Source organism: Pleurodeles waltl, chromosome 4_2 (assembly GCF_031143425.1).
Source record: "Pleurodeles waltl isolate 20211129_DDA chromosome 4_2, aPleWal1.hap1.20221129, whole genome shotgun sequence".
NCBI lineage: Eukaryota > Metazoa > Chordata > Amphibia > Caudata > Salamandridae > Pleurodeles > Pleurodeles waltl.
This window is the reverse complement of record NC_090443.1, coordinates 519,530,819-519,553,784: the sequence shown is the minus strand read 5'-3', so window position 1 is coordinate 519,553,784 and position 22,966 is coordinate 519,530,819. Positions and strand designations below refer to the sequence as shown.

The 22,966-nt window shown below is 45.0% G+C and overlaps 1 protein-coding gene across 3 annotated transcripts in view; it reads left to right on the top strand.

Annotated features, from left to right (window-relative positions):
• Positions 1–22,966, top strand: part of LOC138293039 (dimethylaniline monooxygenase [N-oxide-forming] 2-like) — a 403,220-nt gene that overhangs the window by 147,676 nt on the left and 232,578 nt on the right. For 2 of the 3 annotated variants that reach the window (XM_069232022.1, XM_069232021.1), the window contains exon 3: positions 4,404–4,542. The exons of the other annotated variant lie outside the window; for it this stretch is intronic. In XM_069232022.1, the coding sequence (XP_069088123.1) occupies positions 4,404–4,542 (139 nt within the window). The remainder of the gene's footprint in view (positions 1–4,403; positions 4,543–22,966) is intronic. 3 annotated transcript variants of the gene reach the window in all.

The following is a 22,966-nucleotide window of genomic DNA, read 5'->3' as shown; positions in this document are numbered from 1 at the left end:
CAGGCACGATGCAGTTGGTGCATTAATTTCTCAGCTGCGATGCAGGTGGTGTGTCATTTTTACAGCCACGTTACAGGTGGTGTGTCGACATTTTCCCCGCACGGCTCCTGTGCGTGGATTTCCACCTTGGTTTACTAGCTTCACCTTTCAAGGGCCCAGGGACTGGATAGGGCAGCACTTGGCAGGGAAGAAATCTCAGCAGTAAATCCAAATTATGGCAGAGGAAGTCTTTAATGGCCCTAAGACTTCAAAACAGAGGCAAGCTGAATCCAAGCCCTTTGAGACACTTCACAAGCAGGAATATACCACAAAGTCCAGTCTTTGTCCTCTTTCTGGCAGATATAGCAACTGCAGGCCAACCTAGCAAAGTACAGTCACAGGAAAAGGGGCAGTACTCCTCCTCCAGCTCTTCAGCTCTTCTCCTTGGCAGAGGTTCCGCTTGATCCCAGAAGTAATCTAAACATCTGGGGTTTTGGATCCACTACTTATACCCCTTTCTGCCTTTCAAGTTGGCAAACTTCAAAGGAAAGTCTCTGTTGTTCACAAGATCCTGCCTTGCCCATGCCTGACCCCAGACACACACCCAGGGGTTGGAGACTGCATTGTGTGTGGGCAGACACAGCCCATTCAGGTGTAAGTGCCAGCTCGTTCCTCCACTCTAACACAGATGACCCATCAGGATATACAGGCCACACCCGAGCTCCTTTTGTGTCACGGTCTGGTGGAGATTCAAAAACAGCCCAACTTTCAGTCTGACCCAGACAGGGAATTCACAAGCAGGCAGAGTCACAGAATGGTTTAAGCAAGAAAATGCCCACTTTCTAAAAGAGGCATTTTCAAACTGACAACCTAAAAACCAACTTTACCAAAAGAGGAATTTTTAAATTGTGAGTTCAGAGACCCCAAACTCCAAATCTCTATCTGCTACCAAAAGGAATCTGCACGTAAAAGTTATTTCAAGGTAGCTTCCATGTCAACCTATGAAACAGATATGCCTAAACCGAATTTGGCAGTATTTCACTGTTAGGACATGTGCAAACACACCAGCACATGTCCTACCTTTAATATACAGACTACCCTGACCATGGGGCTACCTAGAGCCTACCTTAGGGGTCCCTTACATGCATACAAAAGGAAGGTTTGCCACTTGCCAGGTCGAATTGGCAGTTTTCAAAGTGAACACACGGACACTACAGTGGCAGGTCTGAGCCATGTTTACAGGGCTACTCGTGTGGGTGGCACAATCAGTGCTGCAGGTCCACTAGTAGCATTTGATTTACAGGCCCTGGTTACCTCTAGTTCACTTTATTAGGGACTTACTAGAAAATCAAATGTGCCAATCAAGAAAAAGTCAATTACACGTACATTCTGCACAGGGAGCACTTGTACTTCAGCACTGTTCAGCAGTGGTAAAGTGCCCAGAGTAACAAAACCAGCAAAAATAGAGTCCAGCACACAGTCCAAACATGGAAAGGAGAGGCAAAAAGGATGGGGGAGGCTACACCAACGATGCCAGGTCTAAAATTCTGTATTCTCTCAGTGGATACCTGTACAAGGATTGGCTAATAGCAGGGTTCTCTCATAAAAATCAATACTGCAGTAGGGTTGAATGAAAGGTGTGTTTTAGCTATTCAATATGTATATATGGGATCTTACATCAGCATTGGACTTTGTAAAATGCACATCCCCCAAGGTTGGGAGAAAGTCTGCTATCTAATCTGCTGTATGCCAACAATATGGTTATGTTAAACAAAACAAGAGTGGACCTTCAGTGGTTGATTGACAACCTAAGCGTTCATACCAGAATCCGCAAACTCGCAGCCAATCCGTCATAAACAAAGATTATCATCTTCGAAAACAGAATTAATAAAACTGGGAGTCAGCAGCTGAGATGTGAATACATTCATAAAGTGCCAGAATATAAGCACATAGGTGTATGGATTGATTCAAGAGGAAACTTCGAACAGCAGAAGGCATCCATTAAAAATACAACATGCATTTGCCTCTAAGCATCTATGGGGTCCCAGCCTAGAACCTATCCTCCAGGTGATGGGTGCAAAATGAATGCCACCAATAGCATATGTGAGTGAAATTATGCTGGGAGAAGATGCAAAGCTTCTGAATGCCCTGGTGGTTAAAATATACAAATCTATCTTTTGCCTGCCAAAAACAGCCTCCCACAAACAAGCCCCAGCATAGAATTTGGCCTGCTCAGTAAAACTATAGTAAATCAATGTGCATTTCTTATATTCTGTCATAAACTGAGGGAATCAAAGCCTGACACATTGTCCTGCATTATGACTTTGGAGGTCTTTTAGAAAGACCGCCAAGGCGCGGGTGCCAGAAAACTGCCCACCATATTACGAGTACTGCAGGATTTTTGCCACATTTTGGGCAGAAATCTTGCAGTAGTCGTGCTGGCAGGCAGAGGCGCATTGGCAGTTCCACCACCGGCCCGACCCGCCAAAAGGACTCCACCAGCTGTATTACGACCTGTAATATGGCCTGGCGGTGTCCGGATGGCAGGGCGCTGCCGGCGGTGGAAGTGCCTGTTCCTTGCCGGACCACCTCCTTGCCAGACAGGGTAAGTTGGGCGTCCAACATGGAGGGTGGTGTTTTGTGTGCATGTGTGTATGCGTGTGGGTATGGGTGTGTGTATGCGTGTGGGTATGCTTGTGTGTATTGGTGTTTTATGCATGTGTGTATGCGTCTGGGTATGGGTATGTGTATGGGTGTTTGTATGTGTGTGTGTATGCGTGTGGGTTTGTGTGTGTGTGGTTGAATGCGTGTATGAATATTGAAGTGAATGTGTTTATGGATGCATGTAAGTGAATGCGTGTATGCAGAGTGCATGTGAGTGTCTGTGTGTGTGTATGTATGCATGGAGGGGGCGCTGTACCTGAAAGAGGGGTGGGGGGTTCTGGTATGGGGTGGGGGAGTATGGAGGTATTGTGCTTGCTGGGTGGGGGGAGTCATCTGCTGGTGACAGGGAAGGAATTCCCTGTCACCGGTAGCCTTTCTGCCATGGTTTTCATGGCGGTGTCTACTGCTTCAGAAACCCTGGTGGAAAGCTGGCTCATAATACCGCCGGCGTTCTTCATTGGACTGTCGGGTCGGAGATACTCATCTCGAGCCTGGCGGTTCCAACCGCCCTGGCGGTCTCAGTGGGGATGTGGCGGGTTGGCAGAGGCCAAACCGCCACACTCGTAATGTGGTGGTCTTCAGCGCCAGCCCATCGGGAGTGAAACTGTCACGTGGGCCTGGCAGTCAGAAGACCGCCAGGGTCATAATGAGGGCCTTTATGTTAGCTGACGAGAATAAGCATGTAGATCCTGCAACCTGGCTCACCATTACCTTCAGCAAAAATCCCTAGACACATTACAGGCGAGGGAATTATAGAATCTGCATGTGACCCATACATTGTTCAAGTAAACCCTCGGCACCAGTGCTCAAGAGCTGGGTGGATTGAAGGATAAAAATTTTGTAGCACAACATGGTCTGGCTTAGATGGTGATTAGCACATGTAACACATGAACGTGAAAGGAAAACAGATGTATATAGAAACAAACTACTCAAAATATATCAAAAGCAAATTCATGGCGTTTGGGTTTGGAGGCCTGTCAACACTCGACTTTCAGCCGAAGTGGCAAAATCACCCTAGAGATTCCAACTGTAGACTATGCAGTAGCAAAATTTTTTTTATACACATTGTATGCCTGTGCCCAGTGCTCTTAGAAGCTCACACACAGTTACTGCAGAGGTCATTCAATGGCTTGAGAGTGTGGACGTGCAAATAGGCTGTCGTAGAGATCCTGAATCCTGTAATTATAACCCAGAACATCAATCAGGCTTGTTAAATTCTTTTCCATATTTCAGGAAAAGCTTCAATCCCCACAATCAGAAAAACTACTTGCACAGCACGCATACATGCTCTTTATACCTTCTGAACATTTTTATGGAAACCTGTCTGATGTAATAGCATCGTATAAGCTATCGTGGCCCTTAATTCGTCAAATACAGCTCGAACATATTAGAACAGACACATTTCTCCTTATATGCAAGGAAACGTTCTGTATTTACCATAGACAGGAAAACCAGTTGCATTTGCACAGCACGTACGCACGTGATTTATGACATTTTACTCACAGACATCTTCATGGAATTTGGTAGCACCTCATACACGGAGTAAGACCCGGCCAGCATTGAGTAAGAATTCGTCAATTGAATGACCTTAAGTGAATATGGTAGTTCTGTTCTCCTTTTCAATGGTACAGAATATATTTTACCAATGATTTTTATACACATTGTTTTCTGTAATGGTTTTTGCAGACTTTTTCCAAAAAGTTTAATTGATCATGCAATAAAACGTAATTTGAATGTGCCTGAATGCTGTCTTGAAACAGGAAAACCATGACTATGAGAGTTGCTGTGATTGGGTGTGGTCCCAGTGGTCTAACTGCTGTTAAATGCTGCCTGGATGAGGGTCTGGATCCTATCTGCTTCGAGCAGAGTGCAGACCTTGGAGGACTCTGGAGGTTCACGGTAAGAGTGGGGCATTGATTACAAGATCTGATTTGGGCAAGTTGTTGTGGATTATTTATGCACACCTTCTTTTCGTTACTTGTCACACAATTCAGTGTTTCTTAAGGTGCATCAACATAAACCTTTATTATCTGAAGAACAAATAAAAGCTTTTTTATGGAGAAACTTAATGCGATCTGCAGTGAGCGCTTAATTTTGCTGAAGCTTTACTCCTACTATGCAAGAAAGGGCATTTCCTTTGAATGCAGGGCATTTACATTCTTGTAAACTTTAAATGGAGCTGAATATGACTTTTGATACATCGAATGTATAGTTTCTGCCTGACTACAATACACAGTGAGAAAGTGTGATATTTGTGTATGTACAGATTTCTTGGCTCCTGAAAAAGGGCCAACTAGCCCTGAATTCATCAACCTATGAAGCAAGCCAGATTGCAAAATAAATTACTAAAACATACTATCCTTTTTTAGTTGAAAAAAAGAGAAGGCGATGAAAAATGTACATTTTCCAGCACTACAAGACCAAAGAATGGTGTCCAAAAAACCAGAGCAAGCGACAAGATCGAAACCAGGGCAAGAGGCACCTATAGGAGTGAGGAAACAAAAATATGTCAGACTGAAGCATAGGACACAGGAAAACAAGGCAAAATGAAAACCTACAATAGCAAAAAATGACTATGTGAAAGCATGGAGATTTTATTTATTTATCATTGATCGGCACTTTCATAAGTGCTGGATCCACTGATGTAATAATTTGGGGCCAGATGTAGGAAGAAAGCAAATTGCGACTTGCAATTTGCGAGTCCGTGCGACTCGCAAATTGCAAGTCGCAATTTGCTATGCAGAAAGGTGTCTCAGACACCTTCTGCAACTCGCAATGGGGTCGCAAAGACCCACCTCATGAATATTTATGAGGTGGGTCGCAGTTTGCGACCCCATTGCGAGTATGGGCACTCACGGGGATGGTGGCCTGCTGGAGACAGCAGACCACCATGTCCGTGACTGCTTTTTAATAAAGCAGTTTTTTTTTTTTCTATCTGCAGCCCGTTTTCCTTAAAGGAAAACGAGCTGCACTTAGAAAAAAAAACGAAACCTTTTGTTTCGGTATTTTTCAGAGCAGGCAGTGGTCCATAGGACCACTACCTGCTCTGAAAAATTGTTTTTGTGATCATTCACAAAGGGGAAGGGGTCCCATAGGGACCCCTTCCCGTTTGCGAATGGGTTACCATCCACTTCAAGTGGATGGTAACAGCGATTTCATTTGCGACCGCTTTCGCGGGCGCAAATGAAATTGCATAGCATTGCGAGTCGCAAATAGGAAGGGAACACCGTTTTTCGCCGTTTGCGAGGCGCAAACCCTTTACTAAATCTGGCCCTTGGAGCGCTAATTCACAGCTTCATAGGTCACTTTCTAGTTCTTGTCCATAAGACTTTGATTGGTGTGGGACTGACTTTTTCCCTCCAAATGGCACATTGCGGAGCAATTTAATATAACTGCCCCAGTTTCCAGGATCTCAAAATCCTTATACTGGTGCCTGCTCCCTGTGTGGGGAAGGTCTAAGGGAAGAGTGTGATTTTCAATACTCTCCTGAATAACCATAGTTGTATTGCTGTTTCAAATCAGATCTGAGCTTGTTACAAGCCTCTGTACCTCCTACACCAAGGCTTTTGCCTCAATATCTTTTTTCATAATTGTCAATAAGAATACCATGTAGTTCTTTGATGGTTTTAAATAACAAGTCTGTTTATAATGTTAAAAAAACTTGTGATTAGTTAATGTGCCCCTTGATATTAGGAATTTTCCTACAAACTTGCATGTTAAAAACATAGGGCAACCAATCTGCACAAAAGTAAATGTTTTTGACACAGAACTATTGTGAAGCAAAGGCATAACACTAACACTGCTGTACAGCAAAATCATAAGACCAACAAAACCACCACAAGACGAATCTCTATAATAATTAAAAACGTGGTATAGTTAAAATAAAAATATGACCACCAACTCTTTGGTTAGATTAATGCACAAGCCCATCAAAAACATGGCACAGAGAAAACATGTGAGAAACCAACCACAAAAAGGGGAAAGCACCCGACGAACGAACCAGGTGAGGCAAATTAATATGACAGTACAACTGGCATGTGGTGAAGGATTATGAAAATAATAGCAGGCCAAAAACATAACCAACAAAACCACAGGGATGCTACTGCATAGGAACTACCAAATCATGTAAAAAGGAAAACTTACAAGTAGTAGTTAACAAAGTCACATGAGTGCATGAAACAATATGTCCCCTCCCGCTAGCTATCCTCTGATATCCGCATTATCGACAATATAAAACAAAACTTAGGCAATATTTATTTTATTATTGTTTCTGCTGTGGTGCCTGATAGCCAGTGTTTTACAAAGCTACCTTCATTGGTGGCTTTTCTCCTGTTTAACTTGGCATGGTTTCTGTGATAACGGAGCCACACACACGGAGTCTTGGTAATGTGAAAACAAGGTTTATTTGGTGGAGCGAGCAACGCGACTTCCTCCCGAGCCAGCCAACACCAACTGACTCGGTCGGAACTCCGCTCGACATTCTGATTCTCTGCGTTCGGAACACAGAGAATATTACACATCCTCCTCCTTTCACATTTCACTAATAAAACATAGCTACGTCTGACGATGACACACATGGATAGAAATACGAATGCAACAGAAATGTACTAATGCGGAAAGGGATACAATTTTCATAAAGATGAATAAAGGCGATGCCCAGGGAACTAAACAAACATATGACTAAATGTAACAATAACGAAATGTAACTAAATGTACCAATAGAGAAAGGGGTACAATCTTCCTGGGGAAATGCAACCCGACAGGATTAAAACTCATTTATGTAAATTGTACATAGTCTTGCAGATAACATGGTGGTTTACGTGTCCTCTGACTACGACCACTATTTGAAATGCCTTCATGAGAAACAGACTCAGAACTCGCGTTCTCCAATTCCGAACATCTGACTCCTGGAACAAGCAACTGATGCTCCGCCCACCCCTTTCCAACCGACTTAGAAACTAAATCATCATCACTCCTCATCATAAAACTGTTGCTGTTGTACCTCTCTGAATTAGAGTCAACCCTGACACTCCCCCCTTCCTCCTTCCTTTGGTAGAGTGCCACTTTTCTTTTATTCCACTTATCACCGTTCTCCAACTCCACATGACTCACACTAACCTTCTTAACTCTAAAAGGACCCCAAAATTTTGAAAGCCCACGGACAACTCTACCATGCCTGATCTTAACCCAATCACCCTCCGTTATGTCTTTCTCCCTCCCAGGTTTACTCACTCCATTCGAATCACACACATCATCACTCGTCAACTATGCCAGTACGAGCTTAGAACCTGTCTTCCTGCCTCTCATCCTCTCAAACGGAGAAGTCCCCGTAGCTCTAGTCACAGTGGTACGATGAACCCAAACCATCTCTTCCACCAATCTTTTGACATCTTTCCCACTCTGAATACCCATTAACATGGTGCCCTTCACTAATCAATTCATTCTCTTGACCATTCCATTGGCTTGTGGATTGTAAAGGGCTGTGAGCCTGTGAATAATCCCACAGCTTTTCAAGAATTTCCTGATCTCACGTGAGGTTAGCTGGGTACCATTATCAGTTATAAGAACCCTAGGAAAACCTTCTTCCATGAATACTTCCTTCAACACTCCTATGGTACTCTTAGTACTAATTTCCTGAATAAACTTTACCACTACCCATCTCGAGTTTACATCCACCATGACGACAGCATTCCTGTACAAATTCTCCACGCCTTGCATAGGACCTATAAAATCCAAACACACTGTACTCCAGGGTAGACCAGGATCTTCAATATGTCCCTGAACTCCTTGTACACCAACTTTCAACCTTTTTTCACTCTCTTTACGAGTTGTACAATCTATGACCCATTTAGCAATCATGTCGTCCATACCTGGCCACCAAAAGTACTCTCTAACTCTCTTCTTGGTCAAGGTTTGGCCAAGATGGCCTTCATGTGCCAAAACAAAAAAAAAATCCGTAAGCCCTCTGGTGGAATAAATTTGTCATTTCTCATAATTAGGTTCAGGTCCACCACGGACAACTCATCCAACACTTTTAGATAGGGTCTCAATGACAGGCCAACGGTACTGTCTCTCCTTTTCCCCTCTACAAACATTCGCACAACCCCTTTGAAAACCAAATCCTTTTCCATAGACATAGTCCATTCATCAGCCGAAAATGTACCTTCGCCCCAGTCCTCAATGTCATCCAACCATGCTACGGCACCATCCTGTTCTTTGAGAGAATCTTCTGACTTACTTTCACACTCAGAGTCTAAAGTTAGCCTAGATAGACAATCTGCTTGAGCATTCTCCCAACCTGGAATGTAACACATGGTAAATCGATACTCTTGTAGTCTGGCTGCTAACCTAGCTAGTCTAGCAGACCCTTTACCTGCCCCACCCGGACTCATGACTTTAAGTAACGGTTTGTGATCAAAGCGCGCAATGTAAAATCGACGCACAGAAACGTTCTGAAATGCTCCACAGCCTATCACTGAATAGTTCCGTTCAGAAGCCGTCAGAGAGCGGGAAGCAAACGCTACTGTGATCTCTTTTCCTCTACATACATGAGCAAGCACCGCTTCTAGACCACAGGCACTGGCATCCACAGTCAACACTGTCTTCAGGCGAGTATCAAAAGGAGACAAAATAGCTGCCTCACAAATGTCTCTCTTGACTGCTTCGAAGGCAAGTTGTTGTTCTCTTCCCCACCTGAAATTTGACCCTTTCCTGAGTAATAACTTTAAACTTTCAGTTTTTTGTGCAAAATTTTCGACAAACTTGTTATAATACTCTATCAAACCCATTAAAGAACGTAATTGGTCTTTGTTGCATGGAATGGGTGTGGAGCGAATGGCATTCAGCAAATCTTCTTTTGATCTGAACCCATCTCCCGAAACAGTATGACCTAAGTAATCTATTTCTTCCAACAACAATTTACACTTGTCTCTCCTCAAGGTCAGACCAGCCTCTCCCAACTTGTTCAAAACTGACTTAAGAACAGTGTTATGTTCTCTTACTGTCTGACCAAAAATCAATATGTCATCCTGAAAGTACGTTACATTCTGCATACCAGAAAACAAATTTGACATGATTCTTTGAAACACACTCGCTGCCGAGGACAACCCAAAGGGCATCCGAGTGAACTGGAATGTACCCTCCATTGTAATAAAGGCAGTGAGTGCTCTAGACTTGTCGTGTAACTTGATCTGGGGATATGCACTCCTCATATCCAGCTTTGAAAAGTACTTCCCCCCCTTGAGTAGAGACAAGAGTTCATTAATGTTAGGAAGAGGAAATGAGTCTGTGACGACAAATTGATTTAGGCTACGCAAATCCACACAAAAACGGAGCTTGCCATCCTTTTTTTTTGTGATGACGACTGGTGACACCTATGGAGAGGCCTCAACCGGTTCAATAATGCCTTGGTCCATCAAATCCTGCAACATTTTTTTTACCTCATCCCTAACCACCAGAGGCACCCTCCTCACTTTGTGTTTCATGGGGACTGCATTTTTTTTAAGTACAATTTTATGAACATAGTTTTTTAGTTCTCCCAGCTTCTCATCAAAGACAACTTTAGCGTCTTCAAGAATTTTCTCCAGACTCTCATCCTCAACCATTAGAATCTTGCTTTCAGAATGAGGATCAATGATAATATGCAAGTCAAATTGATGCCCCCACCCTAAAATAGGTGGTCCAGACTCAGCCACATAGATTTTCCCCTCAAGGCAACGATTGCGAAACTCTATCTGAGAAATAAAATACCCTAACACATCAATCACTACCCCTTGATATCCACTGGGATTTATGTCTTTAGGTAGCAAAGGAACTTTATGCCATAACTCGATCTACAGTGACTTAGGTACGATAGTATATACTGATCCCGAATCCACCATCAGTTCCACTTCCTTATCAGCAATAGTAAACAATCCTTTAGGCCTGTTCTCCCTTCCTCTTTCTGAAACAAGAGCCTGGACAACTAAGATGCGGTCACTAACACCGTTTTCTTCAGCCAAATCCGCCACCGCAACTCTTGAATTGAAGACATCCTTGCACATCCGAGCAAAGTGACCCTTGCAACCACATTTCCTGCACTCTTTATTCACAGCGAAGCACCATTTAGCATCACTAGTATGAGCTGAACTCCCACATATTGCACAAAATTTCAATTTAGACAAAGCAGGGCTCTTGATCCCTTGTTTACTTGATGTAGCACCACCCTGTTTAAAAGAATTTGATTTCTTCGTGACAACTGCAACTTCTACTTCGCTTCCCGGGCTACTACTCCTTTTCTTGTTAATCTCTCGTATACAAATTTCTGATTCTTCAACTATTTTTGCAATAGTAATGGCATCCTTGAGAGAGGGATTTTTAGCTGCCCACAAGCGTTCTTGAGTTTTCGTGCTCCTGCACTGCACAATGAGTTGATCACGAATCAACTCATCAGTCATTTGACCAAATTTGCCCTTTACAGATAATTCACGTAGACTTGAAATAAAGTCTTCTAACGACTCTCCCTCTTTTTGTGGTCTGGTGTCAAATTTATATTGCGACATTACGATGTTTTCCTCTTTAGCAAACCTCTTCTCCAACCGTAGCTTTGCTTCCTCATAAACATCTCCTAGCGGTTGACCATCATCATTGCAAATCTCCGGCAAATATTTAAATATATGATGAGCTTCCTTGCCAATAGTACTTAACAATAATGCCTTTTTCCTGCGCGCAGAGAAGTTTTGTCCATCTAAAGCCACAACATAGTTCTCAAAAATATCTATCCATTCTTCCCATTGGTCCAAAAATGGAGCTGGAATGTTAATAGCAGAAGATATCTCCAAATACTAAAAGATAACACTCCAAAAGCTTTAGTAATATTGTCTCTAGGAGGTTGCTAAGGTTCTTCTCTCTACTTCTGCCACATTGAGAAAAAAAAAAAAAAAAACGTGCTTTCCAGAGTGGTTGCTAAGGGCTTTTCCTCTACCACCAAGCCGACTCTCCAATCACGGAGGAATTGTAATTTTTTTTTTCCTGCTTCCTCCTTCCTTCAGTAGAGTGCCAGCTCCCCAGTGTGAGAGAAGGAGACCCAACCGTCGAGTTCCTGTGCCAGGCTGTAGCGCGCCCTGAGCAAATGCACGCAGCGAGTACACGCGCAGCATGCGTCCGGTTCTGATCACGTCCTCGATCACATCTGTAAGTGTGGCTGACACCCTCTTCGCCAAAATGTGGTAACGGAGCCACACACACGGAGTCTTGGTAATGTGAAAACAAGGTTTATTTGGTGGAGCGGGCAACGTGACTTCCTCCCGAGCCAGCCAACACCAACTGACTCGGTCGGAACTCCGCTCGACATTCTGATTCTCTGCGTTCGGAACACAGAGAATATTACAGTTTCCTCCTGAGCTCCTCACTGGTCTTTCCTGTGTACTGCTACCTGAGTTTTCTGTCAGGAGGATGGAGTTGCTTCAAGGAAAGGGCACAGTGAAGGTCTAAACCACTCCCATAGCTGGTTTTAGCTTCTGCACCTTCTGTTTATTATGGCAGCTTTCATGTATTCCTTTCATCATCATTTATTCTTGTCTTCTTGCCTCTTTTGCAATATTTTATCAGTATGGAAGGGAAAATGTTCATTTCATTAACAACAAGCGCAAACAAACAACTTTGTGGATACTAGTGAAGCTTCTTTTCTACATTATAGGAAGAATTACAAGCTATTTGTTGTAATACAGATGATATTGCATCAGAAATTAAAAATATTCGTAAAGATATGGCAAGTCTCTCTATGAAAGATTCTCACAACATAATAAAAATTCAAGATAACAAATCAAAAATTTACAGTGTTATGCCCATCACAGCAAAGGGTGTTCTGATGAAGAATCTATTACTAGATTTCAAAAATCACAATCTTCAGTATAATTTGCACATTTTTAATTTGCCAGAAAACGTAGAATGCAATGACTGGCGAAATCTCCAAAACTTACTACCTGGTATTTTGCACTTACAGTTCCCAGAAAAATGTGAAATTGATAAAGCACACAGGATTCCTTTGCATCATAATCCAAATCATACCAAACCTCATCAAATGGTCATCATTTAGTAAGGATTTGGAAAGCGGCAAGAAAGATTCCGTCTCTACTGGTTAATGGCTACAAAATCTTTATCCATCAAGACTTCGCCAAGGGAACAATTAACATTCGAAAACATTTACAGCACTTAGACCAAGACTAAGAAGCTCTGTTTTTTTAATATGGCCTGTTGCTTCTTCCAACCATCTGCTATGAGAATTTGGAAAGATGGTTTCTCCAAGTCATTTCAACATCCTAATGATCTTTGTGCCTTTCTGGGCCAAAATTCTCCACTGTCCATGGATATTAACCCCTTCACTGCCAGGCCTTTTCCCCCTCCTGTGCCGAGACTTTTTTTGGCTATTTGGGGCAGTTCGCGCTTAGGCCCTCATAACTTTTTGTTCACATTAGCTACCCACGCCTAATTTGCGTCCTTTTTTTCCAAAATCCTAGGGATTCTAGAGGTACCCAGACTTTGTGGGTTCCCCTGAAGGAGACCAAGAAATTAGCCAAAATACAGTGACGTTTTTTTTTTTTTTTTTTTTAATTGGAAAAAAGGGCTGCAGAAGGCAGCTCGTGGTTTTTCCGTGAAAATGGCACCAACAAAAGGTTTGTGGTGGCAAGATCACCATCTTCCCAGCTTTCAGGAACAGGCAGACTTGAATTGGAAAACCCAATTTTTCAATACAATTTTGACATTTTACTGGGACATACCCCATTTTTACTATTTTTTGTGCTTTCAGCCTCCTTCCAGTTAGTGACCAAAATGGGTGAGAAACCAATACTGGATCCCAGAAAGCTAAACATTTCTGAAAGGTAGACAAAATTCTGAATTCAGCAAGGGGTCATTTGTGTAGATCCTACAAGTGTTTCCTACAGACAATAACAGCTGAAATAACAAAATATTGAAATTGAGGTGAAAAAAACAGCCATTTTTCTCCACGTTTTACTCTGTAACTTTTTCCTGCGATGTCAGATTTTTGAAAGCAATATACCGTTACGTCAGCTGGACTCTTCTGGTTGCGGGGATACATAGGGCTTGTAGGTTCATCAAAAACTCTAGGTACCCAGAGCCAATAAATGAGCTGCGCCTTGCAATGGGTTTTTATTCTATACCCGGTATACAGCAATTAATTTGCTGAAATATAAAAAGTGAAAAATAGGTATCAAGAAAACCTTTGTATTTCCAAAATGGCCACAAAATAAGGTGTTGAGAAGCAGTGGTTATTTGCACATCTCTGAATTCCGGGGTGCCCATACTAGCATGTGAATTACAGGGCATTTCTCAAATAGACGTCTTTTTTACACACTGCCTTACATTTGGAAGGAAAAAATGTAGAGAAAGATAAGGGGCAATAACACTTGTTTTGCTCTTCTGTGTTCCCCCAAGTCTCCCGATAAAAATGGTACCTCACTTGTGTGGGTAGGCCTAGCGCCCACGAAAGGAAATGGCTCACAACACAACGTGGACACATCAAATTTTTTCACAGAAAACAGAGGTGTTTTTTGCAAAGTAACTACCTGTGGATTTTGGCCTCTAGCTCAGTCGGCACCTGGGGAAACCTAGCAAACCAGCGCATTTTTGAAAACTAGACACCTAGGGGAATCCAAGATGAGGTGACTTGTGGGGGGTCTGACCAGGTTCTGTTACCCAGAATCCTTTGCAAACCTCAAAAGTTGACTAAAAAAACACTTGTTCCTCTCATTTTGGTGACAGAAAGTTCTGGAATCTGAGAGGAGCCACAAATTTCCTCCCACCCAGGGTTCCCCCAAGTCTCCCGATAAAAATGGTACCTCACTTGTGTGGGTAGGCCTAGCGCCAACGAAAGGAAATGGCCCAAAACACAACGTGGACACATCAAATTTTTTCACAGAAAACAGAGGTGTTTTTTACAAAGTGCCAACCTGTGGATTTTGGCCTCTAGTTCAGCCGGCACCTGGGGACACCTAGAAAACCAGCAAATTTTTGAAAACTAGACACCTAGGGGAATCCAAGATGTTGTGACTTGTGCGGCTCTGACCAGGTTCTGTTACCCAGAATCCTTTGCAAACCTCAAAATTTGACCAAAAAAACACCTTTACCTCTCATTTCGGTGACAGAAAGTTCTGGAATCTGAGAGGAGCCACAAATTTCCTTCCACCCAGCGTTCCCCCAAGTCTCCCGATAAAAATGGTACCTCACTTGTGTGGGTAGGCCTAGCGCCCACGAAAGGAAATGGCCCAAAACACAACGTGGACACATCACATTTTTTCACAGAAAGCAGTGCCTACCTGTGGATTTTGGCCTCTAGCTCAGCCGGCACCTGGGGAAACCTAGCAAAGCAGCGCATTTTTGAAAACTAGAAACCTAGGGGAATCCAAGATGGGGTGACTTGTGGGGCTCTGACCAGGTTATGTTACCCAGAATCCTTTGCAAACCTCAAAATTTGGCCCAAAAAACACTTTTTCCTCTCATTTCGGTGACAGAAAGTTCTGGAATCTGAGAGGAGCCACAAATTTCCTTCCACCCAGCGTTCCCCCAAGTCTCCTGATAAAAATGATACCTCACTTGTGTGGGTAGGCCTAGCACCCACGAAAGGAAATGGCCCAAAACACAACGTGGACACATCACATTTTTTCACAGTAAACAGAGGTGTTTTTTGCAAAGTGCCTACCTGTGGATTTTGGCCTCTAGATCAGCCGGCCCCAGGGAGGGCAGAAATGGCCTAAAATAAATCCCCCCCCCAGTGAGAAAACAGGGCTGATTGCAGAGGCCCCATAACTTTTTGCCCCCATTTTCCTCTTTTTGCTGGTGTTTTCCTGACTTTAAAGGTGCCCTGGGTACTGCTAACCAGTCCCAGGGCCTGTGCTCTGTGTAAAATGGATATGCAAATTAGGCTAATTATAATTGGCTAAGTTAACCTACCTATAAGTCCCTAGTATATGGTAGGGCATGTAGGTTTAGGGACCACAGCATAGGTGGTGCACACCTAGGTGCATTGCTGAGGTGCCCAGTGTCATTTTAAAAGCGAGCCTGCCTTGCTGGCTGCTTTTAAATTAAAGTTATATGCAAATTCGACTTTGGAATTAAAGGTACTTCCAAAGTCTTAAACTACCTTATTTTTACATATAAGTCACCCCTAAGGTGTGCCCTATGTGCCTCTAGGGCTGGGTGCCATGTAACTATAAGCAGGGACTTTATAAAAATAGATTTATAAGCCTTGGTGAGGTAAAAACAGCCAAATTCGTTTTTCCTTCATTGAAGTAAATGGCCTTCATAGGCTAGAATGGGTAGACTTTATTTTAAATTTTAAAGTCTCCTTAAATGTTACATACCAAGAATTTGGTATCAAATTAATTGTTGTAATAAATCCCACAACTTCCAGTTGTTGGATTTAATATAACTTGTTCAGGTAAAAAGTTTAGACTTTACCTAAAAAGTTGCCAATTTCAGCTCTGCATTGTTTTTGCTGCTGTGCTCTGATTGGCCAGCCTGCAGCAGCTTCTGCCAGGCTGCCTTGATGAGGTGTGAAGTGGCCAGGCTTCACACAAAGGAATGTACTTGGGGGAGAGAATCTCCCCTCAGCAGATGGTGAGGCAGGAAGGGGGAGGGCTGCCAAACTGGTCTTCAAAGGCAGAGAAGGACATTTGCAGCACCCAGCAACACCCCCACATCCTGCAACCCCAGACAATTAGGTGCCCCCTTGATTAGATTAGGAGAGGGCAGGAGAGGGGTGTGTTTATGATTTTTAGCCACACCAGTGGGTGGGCTCAGCCAGATGTAACCTCCAAAAATCAGATTCATCCATGTTGGATTTTTAGAGACTGTTGCCTTCTGGGATGGATTTTTGCCACACTTCCCAGGAAGTGGTCATCACAGGGGAACGACCCTGTCCCTGATTGGAGAACCAGGGCCCCCCTGCTTTTCACCCAGGAGCAAGGATAAAACTGGCAGACCTGCACCCACACCTCAGATCCCCTCCAGAATTCAACAAGAAAGGAACTAAAGAAGAAGAAGGACTGCCCTGCTGGACCCCTGGCCTGCACCTGGACCCTGCACTCAGAAGGACTGCACCAGCTGCACACTTGGGCTTCACCACAAGAAGGACTTTGCCTGGCTTCAACTGGTTCAAGGAGGGACTCCCTGTTTGCTACAGGTGAAAAATTGCTAAACCAGAGTCCCCTGCACCAACTCCTGAAGAAAGCGACCAGCTGACCACTGTCCAGTGGCCAAAAAGGAGTTTGCGCCAGGTGCATTCTGGGAGTTGAAGTCCGCACCCCCCAAGGACCATCACAGAACTTCTGGACCCTTGGGGTGAGCTGTGGACCCCAAAAGAACCTTAAAAGAACATCTGGGTGAAGCCCCAGAAGTTTGGAAAAGATTTGAGAATTTTTGGAAAAAAAGCTCCAGAGAGGGACCGACCCGCCGCGGAAATTCTAGCCGGCTTGCCTCAACCGCGACCCGGCCTGACTTCGTGGTTCGTCCCGGTAAAGAAAAACATCCAAAAAAGAGACTAAGTCCGAACGTAAAAAGTTGACCGGGACCTCCCAGCCATCGTATCCGAGAAGGGCTCCATGGACGTCGGATCAAGATCCAGGTTTACCCCGGTCGAAGGATTTTCATCTCGAAAAAACGACTAAGTCCGAAGGTAAAAGTCTCCACCGAGGAAACCCACATCGCGTATCCGGACAAGGGCTCCAGGAGGTCGGATTCAACTGGCAGGTTCGTCCCGGTGAAGAAAAACTTCAAAATAAAGACTAAGTCAGAAGGTAACTTTTTAACCGAGGCCTCCCGCGACCTGTAGCCGAGCAGGGCTCCATCGCGGTCGGCCTGAAAGTTTGACTTTGCCCCGGTCGAGGTGCAACCAGATGACCCGATTGGCGCTTTTTGTTTCTAAGCGCTAGAAAAGTAATAATTCTTTAAAAATTCATATCTCCGGTTCCCCTGAACCGATTTTAATCGGTTTTGTGTCATTTTAAAGATAAAAATATAAACTATTTTTATAAATTGGTTTTGGATTTTTAAACTGTTTCCTGTGTTTTATTTAATTACTGTTTTGTGATATTTGAATGCTTTACACTTTGTCTCCTAAGTTAAGCCTTGACGCTCGTTGCCAAGCTACCAAGGGTTGAGCTGGGATTAATTTACTGAGACCTAACTGTACCTATGTGGAGGTTAGTGGCTTGTTGCTAGGTGTAGGTACATACCTGCCCTACCAATAACCCATTTTCCAACATAATTGGAAGCAGTGACGGGATCCTGTACTTGTGTTCAATATCATGTTACAGTTTTAGGTAAAACAAATTAAAAATCCTTTAAATTGTCCTAGTGCAAAAATTGTTTTTAATTTTTAATTTGGATTAATTTCAATTATTGAATTTTTGTAATTTTTCTAAATTCTTGTTTCCAATTTTTGCAAAACGTTTTTGTTGACACAAAACTAGGGAACCATGGAGCTTGATCTGGCTAGCCTACCCACACTGACAGTAGTCCAGCTTAGGGGGTTGTGTATTGAAAGAGGGTTGCCTGCAACCACTGATCTCAGGAAGCAAATCCTGATCACATCCCTGACAGCATGGGCTGAGGCCCAAGAGGTAGAGTCAGAAGAAGCTCCAGAGGAGGGAGAAAGAAGGGAGGATGCAAGCTCTAACCACTCAGGGGAGGGAAGGCATCTGAGCCCAAGTGAGGATGAGGAAGAACGGTCCTCAGTAAATACAGTCACTAGGGGCAGATCCAAAGCTAGTGGTGGGAAGGGGGTCCTTTCAGGAGGAGAGAACCCATCCATCAGAGAAAGAGAGCTGGAGGCCCAGCTAGCATACATAGCTTTGGAAGCAGAGAAGCTGGCCCTAGAAAAGAAAAAGTGGGCATACAAAGAGAAAAGAGATGGAAGCAGCGATAAAGAAGCTGAGGTGTCCATGGGTGGGGGAGTTTGCCCCAGATTACCCAAGGGGGTGGTTCCTGCTTATGTAGAGGGGGATGACATAGATAAGTGGCTGGGGGCCTTTGAGAGGGCACTCCAAATGAGAAGGGTTAGGCCTCAATACTGGGGTTCCCTTTTGTGGGAGTTGGTCCCCAACTCAGGGAGGGATAGGCTTCTGACCTTAAGGGGGGAGGAGGCAGATTCATACCCTAGTATGAAGAGGTGCTTAGCCAAGAAGTTTGGTCTGACCCCAGAGCAATATAGAATGAAGTTCAGGGACACCCAGAAGGTCAGTACCCAGTCTTGGGTTGACTTTGTGGACATTTCACTAAAGGCACTAGAGGGCTGGATTATTGGTAACAAAGTAGATACTTATGAGGGGTTATACAATCTGATCATGAGAGAGCACATCTTGACCAATTGTATCCAAGAAAGGTTACGCCAGCATCTAGTGGACTCTAAGCAGACCAACCCTAGAGAGCTAGGGGAGGCAGCTGATGAGTGGTTGAGAACCAGGGTGGTTGTCAAGTCCCAGGGGGGAGACTCCAAGAAGGGGGGGACAGGTCCCCAAAAACCTAAGGAGGGAGGTGGTAAGCCCACCACAGAGACTCCCTCTGTACCCCAGAACCCTAAGAAGGAGGAGAGTAAATCCCACTCCCACTCTGACAAGCAGAGACAGGGAGACCCAGGGTTAAAAAAACTCTTGGACAGTAGGGCTTGCTTTGACTGTCAGCAGACAGGTCACTTCAGAGGAGATGCAGCCTGTCCAAGGAAGGTGGTTAGCACTGGGCTGTCCAGTGTAGCCATAGAGGAGGATTCCTCAGATGATGAAGTCCTCCTAGCATTGTGCTGGGAGACAGGACCAGATGGTAAGCTGGTGATCCCTGAGGGTGGGAGTAGGCACTTCCACCACATTCAAGTGAATGGGATCCCTACCACTGGCCTGAGAGACACCTGTGCCAGTCACGCTATAGTGAGTGACCGGTTAGTGACCCCAGACATGTATGTCCCAGGAAAGACAAAGAAAGTCAGGATAGCCACAGGGGAGGTCACCTCCAAACCTGTAGCCATAGTGCCCCTAGAGAGGGAGGGTATCCTTGACTGGATTAGGGTGGTAGTCAGTGCTGACCTTCCCCTAGATTGTATCCTGGGCAATGACCTCCCAGAGGTGAGTCTGGTCACAGATGGGGTGGTCGCCCAGGGCGCCCCCCCAACCCAAAGTCCTGGGGAGTCAGTCCCTGTAGTTAAGAGACAGGGGGCCCCAAGAAAAGGAAAGAAGAAAAGGAAGGGTAGGCCACTCTTAAAGAGAGTTCCAGGGAGCCAAGGGCCTTCTGCCCCAGTAGGGGGGGAGCCCAGAGTTGGCACTGGTGAGGCCTCACCTGACCCCAAGGAAGTCCTGAGTAGTCAGGCAGCTGTCCAGATGCAAGGTGTTGCCCCTGCACTGACAGAAGGGAGAGTGAAAGGAGGGTGTCTGCCACAGGAGGTGGTAGCCCCCCACTCTAGACAGCAAGAGTGGTGCCAGGACCCCAAAGATGCCCCTAAAGCAGCTCAGCCACCTGTCAGTGGAGAGCTTAGGGTGTGGTTCTGGGTACTGACAGCTGTCCGTAGCCTCTGCTGGGTGCTAGCCTTCCTGGCAGCACTGTACTTGGCCTGGGAGGCAGACCCCAGGGCCAATAGCAAAGTAGGCCCCCTGACCCTATTGGTCATGGTGGGGTTGCTCAAGTGTTGGGTGACCTCTTTGGGTAAGCTAGGTGTTGCCCTAGCAAAGTTTGGAGTAGGGGAGGTGGGCACCTCACTACCCAAGTTGGCAGAGAGAAAGGAGGAAGACCCCCCTAGAGGAAAGTTTCAGTTTGTGTTGGGTCCTTTTACTGTTGGGATGGCTTCACTACCCATAGGGAGTGACCCTGACAGGAGGATATAAGGCAGAGTAGGCCCTGCAAAGGGACAGCCAGTTTTCTTCACTGTCTTCCTCGCCTAACAAGCCAGGAAGACTCTCCCACGGTTGGGCTGAGTCTCCTGGGCGTGTGGGCTGGGGGGGGGTTGTGTGAGAAAACAGGGCTGATTGCAGAGGCCCCATAACTTTTTGCCCCCATTTTCCTCTTTTTGCTGGTGTTTTCCTGACTTTAAAGGTGCCCTGGGTACTGCTAACCAGTCCCAGGGCCTGTGCTCTGTGTAAAATGGATATGCAAATTAGGCTAATTATAATTGGCTAAGTTAACCTACCTATAAGTCCCTAGTATATGGTAGGGCATGTAGGTTTAGGGACCACAGCATAGGTGGTGCACACCTAGGTGCATTGCTGAGGTGCCCAGTGTCATTTTAAAAGCGAGCCTGCCTTGCTGGCTGCTTTTAAATTAAAGTTATATGCAAATTCGACTTTGGAATTAAAGGTACTTCCAAAGTCTTAAACTACCTTATTTTTACATATAAGTCCCCCCTAGGGTGTGCCCTATGTGCCCCTAGGGCTGGGTGCCATGTAACTATAAGCAGGGACTTTATAAAAATAGATTTATAAGCCCTGGTGAGGTAAAAACAGCCAAATTAGTTTTTCCTTCATTGAAGTAAATGGCCTTCATAGGCTAGAATGGGCAGACTTTATTTTAAATTTTAAAGTCTCCTTAAATGTTACATACCAAGAATTTGGTATCAAATTAATTGTTGTAATAAATCCCACAACTTCCAGTTGTTGGATTTAATATAACTTGTTCAGGTAAAAAGTTTAGACTTTACCTAAAAAGTTGCCAATTTCAGCTCTGCATTGTTTTTGCTGCTGTGCTCTGATTGGCCAGCCTGCAGCAGCTTCTGCCAGGCTGCCTTGATGAGGTGTGAAGTGGCCAGGCTTCACACAAAGGAATGTACTTGGGGGAGAGAATCTCCCCTCAGCAGATGGTGAGGCAGGAAGGGGGAGGGCTGCCAAACTGGTCTTCAAAGGCAGAGAAGGACATTTGCACCACCCAGCAACACCCCCACATCCTGCAACCCCAGACAATTAGGTGCCCCCTTGATTAGATTAGGAGAGGGGTGTGTTTATGATTTTTAGCCACACCAGTGGGTGTGCTCAGCCAGATGTAACCTCCAAAAATCAGATTCATCCATGTTGGATTTTTAGAGACTGTTGCCTTCTGGGATGGATTTTTGCCACACTTCCCAGGAAGTGGTCATCACAGGGGGACGACCCTGTCTCTGATTGGAGAACCAGGGCCCCACTGCTTTTCACCCAGGAGCAAGGATAAAACTGGCAGACCTGCACCCACACCTCAGATCCCCTCCAGAATTCAACAAGAAAGGAACTAAAGAAGAAGAAGGACTGCCCTGCTGGACCCCTGGCCTGCACCTGGATCCTGCACTCAGAAGGACTGCACCAGCTGCACACTTGGGCTTCACCACAAGAAGGACTTTGCCTGGCTTCAACTGGTTCAAGGAGGGACTCCCTGTTTGCTACAGGTGAAAAATTGCTAAACCAGAGCCCCTGCACCAACTCCTGAAGAAAGCGACCAGCTGACCACTGTCCAGTGGCCAAAAAGGAGTTTGCGCCAGGTGCATTCTGGGAGTTGAAGTCCGCACCCCCCAAGGACCATCACAGAACTTCTGGACCCTTGGGGTGAGCTGTGGACCCCAAAGAACCTTAAAAGAACATCTGGGTGAAGCCCCAGAAGTTTGGAAAAGATTTGAGAATTTTTGGAAAAAAAGCTCCAGAGAGGGACCGACCCGCCGCGGAAATTCTAGCCGGCTTGCCTCAACCGCGACCCGGCCTGACTTCGTGGTTCGTCCCGGTAAAGAAAAACATCCAAAAAAGAGACTAAGGGCCTGATTCTAACTTTGGAGGACGGTGTTAAACCGTCCCAAAAGTGGCGGATATACCACCTACCGTATTACGAGTCCATTATATCCTATGGAACTCGTAATACGGTAGGTGGTATATCCGCCACTTTTGGGACGGTTTAACACCGTCCTCCAAAGTTAGAATCAGGCCCTAAGTCCGAACGTAAAAAGTTGACCGGGACCTCCCAGCCATCGTATCCGAGAAGGGCTCCATGGACGTCGGATCAAGATCCAGGTTTACCCCGGTCGAAGGATTTTCATCTCGAAAAAACGACTACGTCCGAAGGTAAAAGTCTCCACCGAGGAAACCCACATCGCGTATCCGGACAAGGGCTCCAGGAGGTCGGATTCAACTGGCAGGTTCGTCCCGGTGAAGAAAAACTTCAAAATAAAGACTAAGTCAGAAGGTAACTTTTTAACCGAGGCCTCCCGCGACCTGTAGCCGAGCAGGGCTCCATCGCGGTCGGCCTGAAAGTTTGACTTTGCCCCGGTCGAGGTGCAACCAGATGACCCGATTGGCGCTTTTTGTTTCTAAGCGCTAGAAAAGTAATAATTCTT